Below are 15,990 nucleotides of genomic sequence, written 5' to 3' on the forward strand. Positions count from 1 at the left end.
AATATTTTATAGTAAAACAGATACGCATATTGCATGAAGTGGAGTGCAAATTTAAATGAGTATTTTTTAAAACAGGAGGCTCTGATGAAATCTCAGGGTGTTCAGACTGTCTTTCATGTTGCCCTCATACTCTGGGTTCTTTGGCAGGAACGCTGGCAAGGCCCAGCTGGGAGTTCAAGGGCATGCAAGGCAGATGCCACACCCCAGCTCCCTGTGCTTGCTTCATTCTCAGAGCAGCACTGATGCATTTTCCAAGTGGGGAGCATTGCGGATAGCCACAGAGATGTCTGTTAATGCCAGGAAAGGAGAGATTTTCAAGACTAGATGAGACTGCCTGGAAGAGACTGAGCCCCTAGCCAAAGCTGCCTGTCAAGGGACAATTGGCTCTGCTATGTGAGGTCTAATTTGATAATCTGATGCAAGATAAGTAACACATGCAAAGACGAATCTATTTGCAGAGCACATTTCCCAGAGAACACCACTAATTCTGCCAAAGAATTTCCCCATGCTGGAGGAGGAGGAGTCCTTGACTTTCTCCTGCTCCAATCCCCAAGTGCTGTCAGCAAGTCCAACTTGGAGAACCTTTTGTGTTGAAAAGAAGAGACAATAATCGAGTATTTCATTATGGCTCCAGAATAAAACAGCCTTTCATTTCCATGTCATATGAAGGGGCAAGTGTGGAACTGTCCAGTTTTGAGGTACTAACAAAGCTTTGTTTAGGCCTTGGATGTACTATTAGTTATTTTTGGTTTATGAAAGTCAGCACTTCCCTCCTCCCCCTCATCCCACAGATATCAGGGACTAGGACTAGGTGTGACGGCTCAGCTCCCCACTACCCAGACCTGGGTGAGATTTTAAAATGTATTGCTCAAACATTTATATGATGTTTACTATGTGCCCTGTACTACTCTGTTTTATAAATGTTACTTAATCCCTATGATAGTGCTATAAGGTACTTACTATAACTATCCCCAATTTTATAGAGGAGGAAACTGAGGCATTGAGAGGTTAAGTAATTTGTCAAAAATCAGATCTGGGAATCCTGCCTCTGGGGTCCATGCTTTAAACCACCATACCATGGTCCCTTGTCCTGCCTCTGGAAAATCAGTGGATCACTGCAATGAGAGTTTGGGGCTGGGGCCTCCCGGCTGAACCGGTCACAAATATGTGTGAACTGGCTGGATCCCTACCTCCTCAGCAAGCTCCCTCCAGCCATAGTGCTGTCTCCACAAGCCCTCTCTGCCTGTGCTTTTGCACTTGATGTTCCTGTTACCCCACCTTCAGTCCAAGGGGCCCTTCACACAACAAGCCCCAGGCAGAATCTCACTCAAAGGTGAGACTAAGAAAGAGAACACCCAAGCACTTAAAAAAAACACGAAAGGCTTTACTAGTAAAACAGGTGCTGAGTATTCATAATACAAAAAGACCACTTAACTCTACCAAAAAAGGGACTTAATCTCAGGGTTTCTTTAACTAGCTGTAACGTCCCACACATGCTTTGAAGTATTTGATTACTAATCATTAACTACTTAACCTAGAAACTCCTGAGCTCACCATGCTTAAAGCCAAAGACCCACTGGGCGGCTTGCCCGTGGAAAATTAATTAAAAAGGAAAGTGGAATGGGAATTCTGAAATAAGCAGAGAAGTCTTTGGAATCCACGAGTTAGTACACACAAGCATCCTTGTGAACTCCTTGATTGCAAAAGTAAGACCAGCCTGAGCTTAACCCAAATATTCCAGATGTTCTACCTCAGGGTGCAAGCGACCAGCTGGGCCCAACCCTTTCCTGAAAGGGGGTCATAGCTTGTGGTCTCAAAGTGTGGTCCCAGACCAACACCACCAATGCAACAGCACCTGGGAACTTTAAAAGACACATTTTCAGGCCTTGTCTCAGACCTAGTGAATCAGAAGTGAGAGGGGCAGTGACCTATACTTTAACAAGCCCCCAGGCAACTCTAACTCTTACATTCCAGGAGGAACAGGCCAATCTGGTGCTAGCTGTTCCACACGTAGGCACCACAGACACACACTTGGGAAACTGAGGCAGAGAAGTGCTTGGCTGTGTAATAACCTGGGATCTGCTCCTCGGTGCCCAAGAGGCTCATGGACTGTGGCTTCCACACGTCCCAGTCTACACATAGTTCTCTATGTTGAGACACGAATTGAGTGCCCCAGCATGCTCTGTCTCCTTTTGTAATTGAGAAGACTGAAGCCCAGAGTGGCTCAGTCATTTTCCTGGGGTCACATGGCCAAGGCGAGGCACAGAGTCCTAGGTTCGTTGCTTCTGCTCATGCCTTTCCAGTTCCTATTCCTGAGAGGCCCAGGAGGAGGAGAATTAGGCTGGGAGGTGGGAACCTGGCTGTAGGAATTATTATCAGCCTTCTAAATACTATACATTCAACTTTTGATTTTTTTTTTTTTTTTTTAGCTGCCGTTTCCATATTTAATTTGATTTTCATTCCAATTAAGTTCTCTGTATGCTATGGCTTCTCTCCTGCCAGGTTTAATTGCCCTTATTTAAATTCTTTAATTAAAAGTATTGTGTGTTTCCAGATTATGTAGTTGTAGTATTACACAAATAATGTAGATGACAGGGCTGGTGAACCAAGTGACTGTGCCCTCCACAGAGGGAGGGGCCAGCCCAGGTCTCTGCATGAAGCCCCAGCCTAAGGCCATGAGACTGGCCCAGAGGATGCAGGTTGGACCCTGGGAGTGAGGACAGAAGTTGGCTAACAAGTGTCCCTTCCTTCCTTCCTGCAATGCTGTGTCCAACACAGCACTACCCAGAGTGACCTGGTTAACCTGTCAGTCAGGTTCTGCAATGGCTGGCCCTGTCATTCAGATTAAAAGCCAAAGTCTTGCTTGTAATTCCAGCACTTTGGGAGGCTGAGGCAGGCAGATCACCTGAGGTCAGGAGTTCGAGACCAGCCTGGCCAACATGGCAAAACCCCGTCCCTCCTAAAACTACAAATATTAGCCAGGCGTGATGGTGCATGCCTGTAATCCCAGCTACTTAGGAGGCTGAGGCCGGAGAATCACTTGTACCTGGGAGGCAGAGGTTGCACTGAGGCAAGATCCTGCCACTACACTCCAGCCTGTGTGACAGAGTGAGACTCCATCTCAAGAAAAAATAAAAAGCCAAAGTCTATTCAGTGGCCACAAGGCCCTACCCACTTACCCTCACCTCTTGGACCTCATCTCCTCCCGCTAACCCCAAGCTTCGGGCCCATGACTCCCTGACCTCTGCCCTGGGCCACCTCCTCCCCTCCTCTTTGTCCTTGCTGAGATCTCAATTTTGATTGAGGATTTCCCTGGCCATCTCTTACAATTGCTGTCTGCCTCCAGCTCACCACCACCCCTGAGCCTCTTTCCCTGTCTACATTTTTATATACAACCTTATCACTTTCTCACATACTTTGGAATTTATTTTTCTGCTTTCCCTCCTAGAATATAGTCTCTACAAAGCAAAGATCTTTTTCTGTTTAGTCACTGATATATCTCAGCGGCCTAGAATGGTAGGCACTCATTAAATATTTGCTGAATGGAAGGATTAGTGAATAGTGTCTCTGCAGAGGGCCCTCAGAGGAAACAGACCTAATTTTGAAGCTTGCTGAGGTGACCCTTCACCCTAGGCATTGGGGCACCACCACTGTGATAGGCAGGGGCTGGGGCTGGCCACCATCCTAGTGAGGAACGTGAAGGGGGCAGACCCCCTGGGTTCCCAGCCTGGCACTACTTACTACTCATTTACTGACCATGTGACCCTGGACAAGTCTTCCAGCCTCTCTGAGCCTCAGTCTCCAAGCCTGTAAAATGGAGATAATTATTCTACCTCTCAGGGCTTTTGTCAGGAAGACCTGAAATTAGGCATGTAAAGCATTTGGCACAGTACTAAACAAATGGTAAATAAGTGATAGTTGTTATTCCTCTCATCTCAGCTGCAGAACCCACAGGCAGAAGTAGTTAGTAAAACACGAGGCTGCTCCCACGGTGCTGAACTTCCCAGGAAGGCACTGAATGTGGGAAAGGAAGGCTTCTTTGCAATATTTGTGAATGAAATTTTCCAAGAGAGAAGAAGAAAGAGTTTGTTCAGTGACAGAGGCTGAGGTCAAGAAGGGGGACAGGAGGAAGACAGTGCTGGTGGCCAGTGCTATCTCCAGCACCAAAGGGTGGCCTGGCTCCTCTCTCCATACCCCAGATGTGTTCCAGGGAGCAGGTCAGGGCTCTGCTCAGCGATGCCCCACCATGGCCTTACTACCTATTCTAGAGGACCCTCCTCTCCTGGCCTCATACTCCACTCCCCTGACAGGCTCAGATATTCTCATGGAGGTTGTGTCCCATCCACTCGCCTCCCCCAACCCAACTCTTGGCCTCCCACATCCCTTCAGGCAGCCACATTGGCTGCCTCTGGCACAGGGTCACCGCACTTCTAGTCTCTAGGGTGCTGAGGCTGTGATTGGGCCGGGGCCGGGCCTGGGAAACGTCAGATGGGAGTCTCTGAAGGACGCTTTATGTCTCAGAGACCTCTGTTCCTGCCTCCCTCTCTGGAACTTGGCAAGGTGCCCCTTGGAAGGCAAGCATAGAAGGGGCCGTGGTGTCTTCTGTGTGGGACGTGTTTCTCCAAGAGTCAGTGGTCGAGGGTCTGCACAGCACCTCGCTGTTGGCAAGGCCTGGGCCGGCCCCAAGGATGAGCTGAGCAGCCAGAATCTTCAGCGGAGTGGGCAGCGACACTTGGGCCGGGCCCCTGTTTGCTGTGCGCTTTGGTCATAGCCCCCACCCTGATCCACTGATCTGTATGTTTTAGAGCTGATAACGGGATTTCCTATCAGTCCTCTGCTCATCCTTCCAGCAATCAGGACAGAAATGACCATCTGGCCCTGCAGACAATGAAACCAGAAGGGGGGAGAGGGTTGCCCAGGCCACACAGCTGACCACCAGGAAAGCGGCTGTGTCCTCAACATCCTAGCTCAGCACTCTTCCCTTTCTGCCTGGCTCCGGAAACGCCAACAGTTCTTGCAAATTAGAGAGAGTGGCTGGTTTTGGTCCCCTGCCTGTGTGCTGCTCCCAGCGTGGCGGGGAAGACAGACCACTGGGCTGGCAGGACTGTGGCGGGGCCGGGGAACTAGCCACAGATCTGTTCAAGAAGCATCAGCGACATAGCCCAGCCTGGGTGTGGGCAACAGATATGCCCGGGCCACAAAATTTTACACAGAAGCTAAGGAAATGTGGGCCATGGAGCAATGGTCTGGCCTTGCTTGGAGCAAGTGGCATAGGGGATGCCTCTGGGCCTAAAAGTCTAACCTTTAAGGGACAGGATGGGCACTCAAGGTAGACTGAGGTTTGAGAGGACAACTCGAGGCTGTGCTTCACACCCATAAGGAGCACCGTGTGGCCCCAACGTGCCAACTCCTTGGCTAAGTTGAAGGGGTCTCTTGTCCAGTGTAAATGAGGCAGTGACCCTGGACGCTGTGGTCAGTCCTGAGGGACAGAAATTAACCAGAGCTTGTTCAAAGGAGGGCAACCAGTTTGGAAAATTATACAAAATTGTCCCGCCAGGAACTGGGAAAGTTAAACCTGGAAATGCAGAGAACTGGGAGACGCAGGCCTCACCTCCCCTGCCAGAAGGGAAGGTGTAGAGGAACAGCCGCTGGGGAAGCCTCAGGGGAGCTCTGCCACTCCTGGGGGACGCCAAGACAAGGATTTTAGCTCTGGGAGGGGCAGGCTCCAAGGGTGAGCAGCTAGGGGAAGACTGCATATTCCAGAAGGCTTAAATCCTTCTCCCTGGAGGACCAAGCAGAGCTGAAGCGCCCCATGGCCCAAGTCCAGAGGCCATTCAGCACGTGAGAGCGAGAGGCTGGCCTTCAAGGTCTCTTTCAGCATGGGGATTCCAGGGCCCTTTCTAGGCTTGTCCAAGGGCCCCTTTCAGAGGCCGAGCCTGCAGGTTTCTCCCTGGCAACGGGTGGGCCCCAACAGCTGCTGTTTCAGTTTCCCATTTATTTGGTCTCTGTGCTGTTGAGTACACTGAATCACTGCTGTCCCCAGGGAAGGCCCCTGGGGTGTGGGGCACAGCGGGTGGGACCTTGCTTTATTCTGTGAACGCTTCTGAATAGGTTTGTGTGATCCGCTGGACCATCTCCCCAACACAGGAAGTCGGGAATCCCATATCCCCTCCCAACACACACAAACACAGTCCCCGCCACGCCCCCACCCACCCCCACCCCCGGCTTCTCAGTCCCTGCCTCCTTCACCTGTGACTCAAGTCCCTTCTCAGGGAGCTGGATTTGTTTGATTTTTTAATTGAACAACATGGATACATACAGAAACATGTATAAAATACATAGTTTCAACTCCATGGTTAAAAATAAAGCAAATCCCTAGGTTTCCATCACCCACCTCAGGAAATAGGACTCTGCCAACAACACCCTTGTGAGTTCCTGCCTATCACCTTCCCACTTCCTTTGCCCCAGAGCTGACCACTATCCTGACTTTCACATCATGGCTTTGCCTGTTTGGGAAGTTTATATAAATTGAATAATGTCTGTATTTTGTCTGGCTTCTTCTGCTCAACATTGCATTGGTGAGATTTATCCTTATCGAGTATAGCTATAGTTTGTTTTTATTGCTATATAGGATTCCATCATATGAATATGCCATGAGTTGTATGTCTGCTGTACTATTCATGGGCATTTGAGTTGTCTCCAGGTTAGTTTTATAAATCGTGTTCTAGAAAGCATTCATGCTCATGTCTTTGGAGTAAACGTTTCTGACAGAAGTGTTGGGTCATAGGGTTATATATGTTAACTATAGTAGGTACTGCCCATTTCAACAGTTATAAGTATTGAAGTTTTTTTTAGTCTTAAATTGTTGAAAAAAAATTTAATTCTTAAGGCTGTTAGGCCATTCTTGCATTGCTATAAAGAAATACCTGAGACACTGGGCACTTTATACAGAAAAGAGGTATAATTGGCTCATGATTCTTCAGGCTATACAGGAAGCATGGCTTCTGGTAGGGCCTCAGGAAGCTTTTGCTCATGGCAGAAGATGAACTGGGAGCTTGCAGGTCACATGATGAAGGCAGGAGAGAGAGTGGTGGGAGGAGGTGCCACACACTTTTAAATGACCAGATCTCACGTAGACTCAGAGTGAGAGAGCTCCCTTCTCACCAAGAGGATGGCCCAAGCCCATCATGAGAGATCCAGCCCCATGATCCAAACACCTCCCACCAGGTCCCACCTGCAACATTGGGGATCACATTCAACAAATATCCAGACTACATCAATGGGTACATAATAGTTGAATATATTTATGGGGTACATGTAATGTCATACAGGCATATAATGTGTAATGATCAAATCAGGATAATTGGGTTATCTTTTACCTCAAGCATTTATCATTTCTTTGTGTTAGAAACATTCTAATTCTACTCTTTTAGTAATTTTAAAATATACAATAAATTATTAACTATAGTTATCCTGTTATAGTACTATTAGAGCTTATTTCTTCTATCGAACTGTATTTTTGTACCTATTAACCATCCCCACTTTTTCCTCTCCTCCCTACTACCTTTCTTAGCCTCTGGTAACCATCATTCTATCTCCAGGAATTCATTTTTTTTTTTTTTTAATTTTTAGGTTGTCTGTCTTTCTGTGTCTGATTTATTTCATTTAACATAATGACCTACAGTTCCATCCATGTTGTTGCAAATAATGGAATCTCTTTTTTTTACTATAAGTTCTGGGGTACACATGCAGAACGTACAGGTTTGTTACATGGGTATTACATGTGCCATGTTGGTTTGCTGCACCCATCAACCCATCATCTACGTTACCCCTCCCCCAGCCTCCTGCCCACTGACAAGCCCCAGTATGTGATGCCCTCCCTGCTGTGTCCACGTGTTCTCACTGTTCAACTTGCTCCAGAGCTGAGTTCAAGTCCTGGATATCCTTGTTAATTTTCTGTCTCATTGATCTGTCTAATATTAAAGGTGGGGTGTTAAAGTCTCCCACTATTATTGTATGGGAGTCTAAGTCTTGCACTCAGATTATTAAAGCAAGTTCTTAGAGACCTAAAATGAGACTTAGACTCCCACACAATAATAGTGGGAGACTTTAACATCCCACTGTCAATATTAGATCAACAAGACAGAAGATTAACAAGGATATTCAGGACTTGAACTCAGCTCTGGACCAAGTGGACTTAATAGACATCTACAGAACTCTCCACCTCAAATCAACAGAATATACACTCTTCTCAGCTCCTCATCTGACTTATTCCAAAATTGACCACATAATTGGAAGTAAAGCACTCCTCAGCAATTAAAAGAAACTCCCTCAAAACTGCACAACTACATGGAAAATGAAGAACAACTTGCTCCTGAGTGACTACTGGGTAAATAATGAAATGAAAGCAGAAGTAAAGATGTTCTTTGAAACCAATGAGAACAAAAACACAATGTACCAGAATCTCTGGGACACATTTAAAGCAGTGTGTAGAGGGAAATTTATAGCACTAAATGCCCACAAGAGAAAGCAGGAAAGATCTAAAATTGATACCCTAACATCACAATTAAAAGAACTAGAGAAGCAAGAGCAAACACATTCAAAAGCTAGCAGAAGGCAAGAAATAACTAAGATCAGAGCAGAACTGAAGGAGATAGAGACACGAAAAACCCTTCAAAAAATAAATCCAGGGGCTGGTTCTTGGAAAAGATCAACAAAATAGACCACTAGCTAGACTAATAAAAAAGAAAAGAGAAGAATCAAATAGATGCAATAAAAAATGATATAAGGGATATCACCACTGACCCCACAGAAATACAAACTACCATTAGAGAATACTATAAACACCTCTACGCAAATAAACTAGAAAATCTAGAAGAAATGGATAAATTACTGGACACCTACAACCTCCCAAGACTAAACCAGGAAGAAGTTGAATCCCTGAATAGACCAATATAGACCAATAACAGGCTCTGAAATTGAGGCAATAATAGCCTACCAACCAAAAATAGTCCAGGACCAGACGGATTCACAGTCAGATTCTACCAGGGGTACAAAGAGGACCTGGTACCATTACTTCTGAAACTATTAGAGGGACTCCTACCTAACTCATTTTATGAGGCCAGCATCATCCTGATACCAAAGCCTGGCAGAGACACAACAACAAAAGAAAATTTCAGGCCAATATCCCTGATGAACATCAATGCGAAAATCGTAATGAAATACTGGCAAACTGAATCCAGCAGCACATCAAAAAGCTTATCCACCACAATCAAGTCGGCTTCATACCTGGGATGCAAGGCTGGTTCAACATACACAAATCAATCAACGTAACCCATCACATAAACAGAACCAATGACAAAAATACATGATTATTTCAATAGATGCAGAAAAGGCCTTCGATAAAATTCAACACCCCTTCATGCTAAAAACTCTCAAACTAGGTTTTGAAGGAACGAGTCTCAAAATAGTAAGAGCTATTTATAACAAACCCACAGCCAATATCATAGTGAATGGGCAAAAACTGGAAGCATTCCCTTTGAAAACTGGCACAAGGCAGGGATGCCCTCTCTCACCACTCCTATTCAACATAGTGTTGGAAGTTCTGGCCAGGGCAGTCAGGCAAAAGAAAGAAATACAGGATATTCAGATAGGAAGAGAGGAAGTCAAATTGTCTGTTTGCAGATGACATGATTGTATATTTAGAAAACCCCATTGTCTCAGCCCAAAATCTCCTTAAGTTGATAAGCAACTTCAGCAAAGTCTCAGCATACAAAATCAATGTGCAAAAATCACAAGCATTCCTGTATACCAATAACAGACAGACAGAGAGCCAAATCCCATTCATGATTGCTACAAAGAGAATAAAATACCTAGGAATACAACTTACAAGTGATGTGAAGGACCTCTTCAAGGAGAACTACAAACCACTGCTCAAGGACATGAGAGAGGACAAACAAATGGAAAAACATTCCATGCTCATGGATAGGAAGAATAAATATCATGAAAATGGCCATACTGCCCAAAGTAATTTATAGATTCAAGGCTATCCCCATCAAGCTACCACTGACTTTCTTCACAGAATTAGAGAAAACTACTTTAAACTTCATATGGAACCAAAAAAGAGCCTGCATAGCCAAGACAATCCTAAGAGAAAGAACACAGCTGGATGCATCAGGCTACCTAACTTCAAACTATACTACAAGGCTACAGTAACCAAAACAGCATGGTACTGGTACCAAAACAGAGAGATAAGACCAATGGAACAGAACAGAGACCTCAGAAATAACACCACACATCTACAACCATCTGATCTTTGACAAACCTGACAGAAACAAGCAATGGGGAAAGTATTCCCTATTTAATAAATGGTGTTGGGGAAACTGGCTAGCCATACACAGAAAACTGAAGCTGGACCCCTTCCTTACACCTTATACAAAAATCAACTCAAGATGGATCAAAGACTTAAACATAAGACCTAGGACCATAAAAATCCTAGAAGAAAACCTGGGCAGTACCATTCGGGACATAGGCATGGGCAAAGACTTCATGACTAAAACATACGAAGCAATGGCAGCAAAAGCCCAAATTGACAAATGGGATCTAATTAAACTAAAGAGCTTCTGCATAGCAAAAGAAACTATCAAGAGTGAACAGGCAACTACAGAACGGGAGAAAATTTTTGCAATCTATCCATCTGACAAAGGGCTAATATCCAGAATCTACAAAGAACAAACAAATTTATAAAAAACAACTCCATCTAAAAGTGAGCAAAGGATATGAACAGACACTTCTCAAAAGAAGACATTTATGCAGCCAACAGCCATAGGAAAAACTCATCATCACTGGTCATTAGAGAAATGTAAATCGAAACCACAATGAGATACCATCTCATGCCAGTTAGAATGGCAATCATTAAAATGTGAGGAAACAACAGATGCTGGAGAGGATGTGGAGAAATAGGACTTTTACACTGTTGGTGGGAGTGTAAATTAGTTCAACTATTGTGGAAGACAGTGTGGCAATTCCTCAAGGATCTAGAACTAGAAATACCATTTGATCCAGCGATCCCATCACTGGGTATATACCCAAAGGATTATTAATCATTCTATAAAGACACATGCACATGTATGTTTACTGCGGCACCATTCACAATAGCAAAGACTTGGAACCAACCCAAATATCCATCAATAATAGACTGGATAAAGCAAATGTGTCACATATACACCATGGAATACTATGCAGCCATAAAAAATGAGTTCATGTCCTTTGCAGGGAGATGGATAAAGCTGGAAACCATCATCCTCAGCAAATTATCACAAGAACAGCAAAGAACAGAAAACCAAACACCCCATGTTCTCACTCATAAGCGGGAGTTGAACAATGAGAACCCACGGACATTGGGAGGGGAGCATCACACACTGGGGCTTATCAGGGAGTGGGGGGCTAAGGGAGGAATATTAGAAGAAATACCTAATGTAGGTGACAGGTTGATGGGTGCAGCAAACCACCATGGCATGCATATACCTATGTAACAAAACTGCACATTCTGCACATGTACCTCAGAACTTAAAGTACAATAATAAAAATAAATTTTAAAAACCCACCTACTCAAGCCTCAGCAATGGCAGATGCCCCTCCCCCAACCAAGCTTGAGCATCCCAGGTTGACCTCAGACTGCTGTCCTAGCAGAGAGAATTTCAAGCCAGTAGATCTTAGCTTGCTGGGCTCCGTGGGAGTGGGACCCACTGATCCAGACCACTTGGCTCCCTGGCTTCAGCCCCCTTTCCAGGGGAGTGAATGGTTCTGTCTCACTGGCATTCCAGGTGCCACTGAGGTATGAAAAAAAAAAAAAAAAAACTCCTGCAGCTAGCCCAGTGTCTGCCCAAAGAGTCATCCAGTTTTTGTGCTGGAAACCCAGCACCATGTTGGTGTAGGCACCAGATGGAATCTCCTGGTCTGCCAGTTGCAAAGACCATGGGAAAAGTGCAGTATCTGGGCTGGAGTGCACCGTTCTCCCGGTACAGTCTCTCACAGCTTTCCTTGGCTTGGGGAGGGAGATCTCCCAACCCCTTGCACTTCCCAGGTGAGGCAACGCCCCACCCTGCTTCAGCTTGTCGCCCGTGGGCTATACCCACTGTCCAATTAGTCCGAATGAGATGAACCAGCTACCTCAGTTGGAAATGCAGAAATCACCCACCTTCTGCATTGATCTCGCTGGGAGCTGCAGACTGGAGCTATTCCTATTTGGCCATCTTGACAGTGAAACCAGAATCTCATTTTAATGTTTAAATATTATTCCATCCTGTGTATATACCACATATTCCTTATTCATTAATCTACTGGATACTTAGGTTGATTCCGCATGTTGTCTATTGTGAATAGTGCTGCAATAAACATGGGAGTGCACATATCTCTTCAATATGCTGGTTTCCTTTCTTTTGGGTACATACCCAACAATGGGATTGCTGGATCATACAGTTTTATTTTTGAGGAACCTCCATACTGTTCTCCATAGTGGCTGTACTAATTTTCATTCCCACCAACAATATACAAAGGATTCCCTTTTCTCCACATCCTCACCAGCATTTATTATTGCCTGTCTTTTGGTTAAAGTCATTTTAACTGGGGTGAGATGATTACAGTTTTTGCTTACATTTCTCTGGTAATTACTGCTGTTGAACATTTTTCCATAACCTGTTTGCCATTTGTAAGTCTTTTGTGGAATGTCCAGATCTTTTGTCCATTTTTTAATTGGATGTTTTGTTTTCTTGCTATTGAGTTATTTGAACTTCTTATGTATCCTGGTTATTAATCCCTTGTCAGAAGGGTAGTTTGCAAATATTTTCTCCCATTCTGTGGGCTCTTTGTTGATTGTTTCCTTTCCTGTGCAGAAGCTTTTTAACTTAATGTGATCCTATTTGCCCATTTTTGCCTTGGTTGCCTGTGCTTTTGAGGTCTGACTCAAGAAATCGTTGCCCAGATCAATGTCCTGGAGTGTTTCCCCACATCCTGGAGTGTTTCTCCAATGTTTTCTTCTAGGAGTTTCATGTCTCAGATCTTAGATTTAAGTCTTTAATCTATTTTGATTTGATTTTCATATATAGCAAGAGATAGGGGTCTAGTTTCATTCTCTTGAATTTTCCCAGGCAATTTCTTGAAAAGACTGTCCTTTTCCCATTGTATAGAGAACCAAGTCTTAACACTCTCTTGAGATGTCAGTTGTTGCTATGGGAATGGTCATGGCAGAGTTGGATGACATCCTTTGAGAAGTTTGCCACCTCTCCTTCTCTCAGTGCACTTCCCACTGTGAGCTGGAAAAGGCACAAAATGAAGAGCACCAGCCCAGCTTGTAGACTGAGGAGGTGGAAGTGGAGGTAGGGCATGGGTGGGCAGTAGAGAACACTTCCTGGAGGAAATGGAGCAGGAGTTGAGCTTTGACACATGGTTGTGGCTTAACCTGTCATGGGAGTATGGGGAAGAATCCCAGGCAGAGAGCACAGCTTGTTTTAAAGTTCAGGAACCTTGAGTTAATGTCAATGGGATCAGAAAAGTACAAGGGATTTGGTACAGCTGTAGCAAAAGTCATGGAACTTGGGGGAGGATCAGAGACGAGGCTAGAGAGAAAGGCAGCACTGAGCCATGGAGGCCTTCGGTGCTGCACTAAGGAGCTTGGGCTTTGTCCGTTAGGCCAAACGTGCATTTTCGAAAGATCACCACTCCCGCCTCTAGAGGTTGGAAGAGAGATCCATTAGGGGGCTGACACAGTTGTCCCAGAGAGAGAAGTTGGTGGCCTGAACCAGGGCAAGTATGATGGGAAAGGGATAAGGGGACAGTCACATGACACAAGAGAGGTAGAATTGCCAGGACTTGAGGCCTAATTGGATGCTGAAAGGATAAATAAATGAAAATGTCCATGTTTCTCACACAAATACCTGAGACAGAAACACAGGAGTAGGTTCTGGGGAAAAAGTGAGTTTGACCATATACTGAAGTGCCATTAAGCTACAAGGAGTCCCATTATAAGGACCTCTACCCACCAAAGCAATTCCGTCTGCTTGGGAGGCCAAAATCTAGTTGAGCACAAGTTTGGTGGTAACTCGGAGATGCTCAGACAGTCCAGGATGCCACCTCAGGCTCACAGCCAGCAACCCAAAGGGTCTAGGCCCTGAAAGGATTTCACTACAAAAATTGGGGGTTTCCTCTTTGTTGCTATAGGGCTGACATGAAGAACAGAACATCAAGGGGCTTTGGGTCATAAACTGAATGAGAATGGCTACAAACATTCTGGATCATCAGTAGCATGGGGGAAAATCTCGCATGTCAGGACTCAGGGAGCCTAATGGCCTAATAGGCAGTATCCAGGAGCATGACTCCAGAGGTCCAGTTTGGGGCATGGACCCTAGGAGCAGGAAGCCCCGGGCCTCTGGTGATGCTCAAATGAGGGCCAATGATGGGTTGTCCCAAGAAACTAGGCTTTTCAGAGAGGTGACCCAGCCAATGGCTATGGGGAGCAAGGCCCAGCCCCTGGGGTAGGAGCTGTAGGTGCAAACAGGTGTGCCACAGCCCAGCTAGGTAGACAGAACTGGGGGTGGGGAGGTCTCTCTCCTAGCAAAGAACTAGGGCTTTGTGAAGAGAGCGGCTGCACAGATTCAGTCTTCCGGAGGAGACCAACACATCAACGATGGGGGAGCCTGCAGTTTCATGGGAATGCTAGCCTCCTGGGATCTGGCCACACAGATAATGTCAGCCCCCACTAACCACTGGGCCTGACGCTCCTGAATCTCCGTGTGTTGCCTCTATGCCCTCTGACCCCGCTGTCTGCCCTGGCCCCTAGGGAGGAGCCATCCAGAACCGCAAGTCCAAGCGCTGTCTGGAGCTGCAGGAGAACAGCGAGCTGGAGTTCGGCTTCCAGCTGGTGTTGCAGGAGTGCTCGGGCCAGCACTGGAGCGTCACCAATGTCCTGAGGAGCCTGGCGTCCTGACCCACTTGGGCCACTTCCGGCTGCCTCTTTGCTACTGTGTAGCACCTGCTGCAACGTTGCCTGCTGTCCGTGTGGGGTTGGAGTCAGGGGAACCAGGTTAGTGGGCCCCCAAGAAGAGCTTTTAATTTCCTATTCAATTTTCGTGGAGTTTATAGAAAGACGCTGATTGGTGGGTGATGGTATGATATCAAACTATTTTGCAGTTGTAAATAGGTGACAAATGGAAAATATTTATAACTGACAATAAAATATTATTAAGAAAAGGGTTTTGCAGTCATTTGGTACTCTGTGGAGATTCATGCCTGGCTCCTTTGAACTTGGAGTTCTTGTAGCCAAAAATGTGTCCTTGTGTGCCCTTCTGGCTTCTCGTCCTTCGGAAACGGAGTTTTAATGACCAGCACTCAGTGGGAGCTTGTTGTGCAAGCTGCCAGCTCTTTCATTAGACCCAAGGCAGCAAGAAGGGCACTATGACCTCAGGTTCCAACCCAGAGGGAAGGTCCCCTCTGCCTCTCCCATGCCAAGTGCCCCTCTGGAAGATACCTGCAGCCCTTCATTCCTGAGGAACCACAGTTGCTCACTGGCCACTGAAGTGTTGTCTGCTGGACTTCAGGCCACCCTGCCTTCTCCTGAAGTCGCCAACTTACCACCTCCTTTACCCCGCAGAGCTGCCCCCGCCCAGCCCCTCGTCAGTACACTGCCTGTGTCCAATTGCCAAGACCGCTCAAGCTCCTCCCATGAATCAGGGGTTTTCAGTTTCCTTCAGCTGCCATAACAGATCTCCACACACTGGGCCGCTCACACAACAGAAAATGATCGTCTCACCGTTAGGGAAGCTAGGAGTCCAAAATCAAGGTGTTGGCCGGGCTGGTTCCTTCTGTGGGCTGAGAGGGGAGTCTGCTCCAGGCCTCTCTTCTGGCTCCTCGTAGTCTCAGGCCTTCCCTGGCGGGGCAATGGCCATCTTCTCCCCCGTGTCTTTACGTTGTCTTCCCTCTGTATGTGTCTGTCTC

General features: G+C 46.1%; 1 protein-coding gene across 3 annotated transcripts in view; it reads left to right on the forward strand.

Moving 5' to 3' along the window:
• Positions 1 to 15,249, forward strand: part of GALNT18 (polypeptide N-acetylgalactosaminyltransferase 18) — a 350,932-nt gene extending 335,683 nt beyond the window's left edge. For 2 of the 3 annotated variants that reach the window (XM_033204874.1, XM_033204873.1), the window contains exon 10: positions 14,837 to 15,246. In XM_033204874.1, the coding sequence (XP_033060765.1) occupies positions 14,837 to 14,983 (147 nt within the window). In that variant the 3' untranslated portion in view covers positions 14,984 to 15,246. Of the gene's footprint in view, positions 1 to 14,836 lie in introns of all 3 variants that reach the window. The other variant, XM_033204872.1, reaches the window with a different exon arrangement.
• Positions 15,250 to 15,990: the final 741 nt, after the last annotated feature.

The sequence above is a fragment of the Trachypithecus francoisi genome, unplaced genomic scaffold (genome assembly GCF_009764315.1).
Source record: "Trachypithecus francoisi isolate TF-2019V2 unplaced genomic scaffold, Tfra_2.0 Lachesis_group8, whole genome shotgun sequence".
NCBI lineage: Eukaryota > Metazoa > Chordata > Mammalia > Primates > Cercopithecidae > Trachypithecus > Trachypithecus francoisi.